Source organism: Vespa mandarinia, chromosome 12, assembly GCF_050613455.1.
Source record: "Vespa mandarinia isolate Hongniang chromosome 12, ASM5061345v1, whole genome shotgun sequence".
In the NCBI taxonomy this organism is placed as follows: domain Eukaryota; kingdom Metazoa; phylum Arthropoda; class Insecta; order Hymenoptera; family Vespidae; genus Vespa; species Vespa mandarinia.
This window is the reverse complement of record NC_140821.1, coordinates 4,755,001-4,760,199: the sequence shown is the minus strand read 5'-3', so window position 1 is coordinate 4,760,199 and position 5,199 is coordinate 4,755,001. Positions and strand designations below refer to the sequence as shown.

Here is a 5,199-nt window from a genome sequence, read left to right as displayed (position 1 = left end):
TATATATATATAACATATACAAATCAAGGTCTGTTCTACCCCATCTCGAGTGACAGGCGGCCGCTTACGTAACGGATTATTCTCGCTATGATAACGATACTCCAGGCGCGAATACGAAACGACAGAAACGATCCTTCGAACGACGGGTTATTCGCGGCGCTGCCTGCGACCCTGCCAGAAATACGTCGTGACTGACCCGAATAATCATCTCCTCCTCATCCTCCTCTTCCTCCATCTCCTACTCCTCTTCCTCTTCTTCTTCCTCCTCCACTCTTCCTATCCAATACTTCCACCTCGTTCCTTCTTTACGTAGTCCACGACGTCGACGGCGACTACATCTCGTCCACCTACTCTTGTTTCGATATATCTATATATATATTTATATATATATATATATATACATATATATATATATGTATATGCATATGCATATATCGTTACCTGTGTGGCGTCTGTGAAAGCGTCCCGCCGGGATTCCTTCCTTTCGTTTACCGCAACGGTTATAGACCGACCTGCAAATATACGGAAAGGAAAGGAAATTATGACAGCTGCGCTCGTCATGGAAAACGTTAACTGGGATCCCGGTGAGTTGTCTGAAAAAATAACCCTATATCTCTCTATCTTTCTATCTCTCTCTCTCTCTTTCTCTCTTTCTCTTTATTTGTCTATCTTTCTCTTTCTCTTTCTCTATCTCTCATTGTCTCTTTCTCTGTGTGTTTTCATCCCTTTGAACGCACGAGTGACTCTATATATCTCCATCTCTCTCTCTCTCTCTCTCTCTCTCTCTCTCTCTCTCTCTCTCTCTCTCTCTTTCTTTCCCTCTCTTACACACACACACACATTCTTTCTCGTTTCGGTGTACTCGTGTATAAACGAAAAGAACAGTGTTAGATATATAGATGGATAAATAAATCTATATATATATATATATATATATATAGTGTGTGTGTGTGTGTGTGTACATGTAAAACTATTCGTTCGTTGTGGCACAATGAAGTCTTTTACAAAAAAAAAAAAAAAAAAAAAAAAAAAAAAAAAAGATAGTTAAAAGAAAGAGAGAAAGTAAACAACAACAACAACAACAACAACCGCAATAAGAAAAAAAAAAGATCTTTCACAAAATGTGTGACGTTAATTCATCGACCCGTATCCGTCGCCACGAAAATATATTGTCTGACGTAAACCGAGTGTTTTACTCTCTAATGTAGTTGCAATGTTCTCGCGTGCCAAAACGTCGCGTGGGTTCTTTTAAGATATACGCCGGATATAGATAGACACAGATATAAAACGTTCTAGAAAACCGATTACGTTGGTTTGTTCGTCTAATGTTTTCTCACCTTTTTTCCCCCCTCGCTTCTATCTCTTCTCCTTTTTCTTATTTTTTTTTTTTTTCCTTTTTTTCATTTCTTTTCTTATTCTTCTTCCTTTCATTCGAATATAAATTCAATCTCGTTACGTTCTTCCTTTCAGCATTATCAAAACTTCTCAATTCTCTGAGGGAAAACAAATCGGAAATACCAAGCTGTACCGAGGAAGAGTTCGGCTTTCTCAGTGAGCTATTACAATCGAAGGAGTTGAACGCCTTGGTAACTGTTCACAATAAGATCTTAAACAATGTCAAGGACGATAAGTTCTTTCCTGTATTATCAAACTCGATGGACATTGATATCGAGGTGCTCGACTTATTGTCCACGAAAACTCACATCTCGGAAGAGTATAAAGAACTTTTTCATCTTTTGCAAAAACCACATATGCAGGTAAGATATTATTTATAATTATAAAGAGAATTATCAATACATTCGTATCTTTTTTTGTTAACCCATTCCAATGACCAATTGCACGCCGTGTGTGCAATGCCTTTACGAGGCTATGAGATCGGTTGCACACCGGGGTGCAATAGTAATGATGGAAAAAAAAAAATTTGGATCCTGAGGACCGTATTCGAAAAAATTCGCGGTCTCGAATGGGTTAAGTAATATTTTTATATGTATATATATGTATGTATGTATGTATGTATGTATGTATGTATGTATCTATATACAGGGTTTACTCTGTGCACACGATGCCGTTGCCCAAAAGGATTACTATCCCAGATTACCTGAGATTCCATTGGAAGTCGATGAGGATGAAGAGACAGTGAAGATCGTACAGCTGGTCAAGTCGAACGAGCCCCTGGTACGTCGGATCGATCTAACGATCGATAATTCAATTAGATTGCCCATACCTATTCCAATTGATTAACCTTGAAAACGAGAAAATGGCGGGAAGCTAATCGTTGATCGTCAATAATACCGTTATAAGACGCAAATAATAAAACTGATGTTAAGATCTGGATTGCGTCTATAATAGATTTGATTTGAGGGTCGAAGTTGATAGAAGAAAGGCTAAAGGATGGGGGGTGGGAAGGGGGAGGGGAGGGCGAGGTTATCGAGAAAATAATTAAAAAAAAAAAAAGAAAAAAAAAAGAAGAGAAAAGCTTTAGGAACGTTGAAAAAATAATTTTTAAATACACCTAACTAAACGCGTATTGTCCTAACACTATTATCTCGCGTTATTTTTAATTATCATTTACTTGCATGCGATCTTTTTGATGACATCGTCGTAATATCCTTCTTTTTCTTCCTTTCTCTCTTTCACTCTTTCTCTCTCTTTCTCTCTCTTTCTCTCTCTCTATCTATCCATCTATCTATCTATCTATCTATCTATCTATCTATCTATCTATCTATCTATCTATCTATCTATCTCTTTTTTCAAATCACCGTTCTTCGGTAGAATAATACCGAAAGACGAAAGAAAATAAACCAATGTCTACTAATTTCTAAAGCATAACGAATGTTCCTCCCTCGTGTCGTTTGCGCTTGTTCGGTGACAACCAAAAAAACAAAACTATAAAAAAAAAAAAAAAAAAAAAAGAAAAAAAAGACAAACAAAACAAAACAAACAAAAAAACAAAAGAAAAATTCTTCTCTCAAGTAATCACGTATTTCTTTCATCGTCAAACTTGCTTCGAAGTGCGGCGCCGGGGTCGAACCGATCGTGGTAAGTTTGCCTTTTGACTACCCGTAGAGATAGATAAGAAAAAAAAAAAAAAAAAAAGAAAGAAAGAAAACATATATATATATATATATATATATATATACATATATCCTACGGGTATGATAAAAATTTCTTTCTTCAAAAGTTCCATCGTTTTTTTTTTTCTTTTTTTCTTTTTAAGAGAAAAACACATCGTTGCACTTACACACCAGTCTGCTGGCTGCCGTTCATTTCTTTCGCATACTTTTTTTAGAACGCCTTCGTCGTTTGGCATTCTTGCAATATATTATCGCGAATTTTCATTATTAAATGGCTGCGTTTGCTGAATCGACGATTTATAGAGACGAAGCGAGTTTTTATTATGTGTGTCCATTTTTTTCTTATACGTTTACGCAACCACTACTACCTCCCCCCCCGCCCTTCTCCCAACATCTCTCCCTCACTCCTCCCATTACCCACCCTCGATTATCTTTTTATCCCCCTCTTTTTCTTTTTATGCCATTTTATTTTATCGATTAGTCTTGCTTGTATGTCTGTCATTGTTAAATATATATACATATGTTATATATATATATATATATATATATATATATATACTTTGTCTTTGTCAGCTGTATAATTTATTTGTTACTTCCTCTTCTTCTTTTTTTTTTTCTTTTTTCTTTTTATTTTTCCCCGTCTCATTTTGTTGTTCCTCTTTGTTTTTTAATTGTTTTGCATTAGAGTATACGTATGATTTGTTTCAGCTTGTAAATAAAACGATTTCTTTATAACATTTGTACATTGTGTTATTGTCCCGCATGTCCATAGTTAATTGTTAATTAGTATCTTTAATTTTTAAATTCTCGAAACGAAAGAACCATAGAATTATTCTTTCTTGTTTCGAGAAACATATTTAAGTATATACATATATACATATATACATACATATATACATATGCGTATACATACATACATAGACATATACATAAATATACATACATATATACATACATACATATGTAACGTAATATATAAAAGGCGAAAATAAATCGAGCTTCGAACGTGATCCTTCTCTCTCGTTGTTCGATAATTATAACATATTAAAGAAAGGAAGAAATTTAAGAAAAGAAAAGAAAAAGAAAAATAAAGTTAAAAATTATAAAATAGAAAAAAAAAGAATGAAGATCGGAAGAATGGATGCGAAGGTTTCACGTTTTTCGATCAACTCGTTTGTTTTTCACTGTTGCTTTTTTTTTATTTATCTATCTTTTTTTATTTTATTTTATTTTATTTTATTTTTTTTTTTTTTTTTTTTTTATTCTTTTAAAACGGTGTCAGCCTTCGAGAGAGGACTTTCCTTGTGTTTCTTCTTTTGGTTTTTTTTTTTCAATCTTTTTTTCTAAAGAACAAAAAAGTGCACTTTTCCTAGCATGCACACGATCCAACGAAATAAAAATATTAGTTTGTACCTTGAAAATAGGGGGCGACCATAAAGACCTGCGAGGTCACTGGGAAAATCGTGATCGCACGAATAATGCATGGTGGTGCAGCCGACAGATCTGGCCTTATTCATGTTGGTGATGAAGTTTGCGAGGTGAATGGTATCAGCGTTGAAGGGAAGACACCAAATTGTGTCCTTAAAATACTGGTAGGTTTTAAATTCTTATATCGTTTCGTGGCTCCATTTATAAACTTGAAATTATTTTCTTCTATTATTAAAACAAAATTTATACCCCTTAACAGTACCTGGAAACAAAAAAAAACTGAATGCATGAAGAAAATATTAAAATAAAAAAATATATACATATATATACACACCCACACACATTTATTACAAGTGTATATATTTCATTCAATGTAAAGCAAATATTAAGAAAACAAAAAAAAATTTAACTTAATGCATAAATAAAATATTTAAAAAAAAATATATATATAACTCAATATAAATCAAATATTAAAAAAAAGAATATATATATATATATATATATACATATATACATTTATTATATGCATATATATTTCATTCAATGTAAAGCAAATATTAAAACAAAAAAGAATATTTAACTCAATGCATAAAGAAAATATTAAAAAAGAAAATATATAGATATATACATTTATTATATGCATATATACTTTATTCAATGTAAAGCAAATATTAAAACAAAAAAGAATATTTAACTC

The 5,199-nt window shown here is 32.9% G+C and overlaps 1 protein-coding gene across 4 annotated transcripts in view; it reads left to right on the top strand.

Moving 5' to 3' along the window:
- Nucleotides 1–349: 349 nt before the first annotated feature.
- Nucleotides 350–5,199, top strand: part of metro (membrane palmitoylated protein 7-like protein metro) — an 8,428-nt gene continuing 3,578 nt past the window's right edge. For 2 of the 4 annotated variants that reach the window (XM_035883986.2, XM_035883984.2), the window contains exons 1-5: nucleotides 350–584; nucleotides 1,471–1,757; nucleotides 2,044–2,175; nucleotides 3,013–3,039; nucleotides 4,499–4,666. In XM_035883986.2, the coding sequence (XP_035739879.1) occupies nucleotides 542–584; nucleotides 1,471–1,757; nucleotides 2,044–2,175; nucleotides 3,013–3,039; nucleotides 4,499–4,666 (657 nt within the window). In that variant the 5' untranslated portion in view covers nucleotides 350–541. The remainder of the gene's footprint in view (nucleotides 585–1,470; nucleotides 1,758–2,043; nucleotides 2,176–3,012; nucleotides 3,040–4,498; nucleotides 4,667–5,199) is intronic. The other 2 variants (XM_035883987.2, XM_035883985.2) reach the window with 1 other exon arrangement.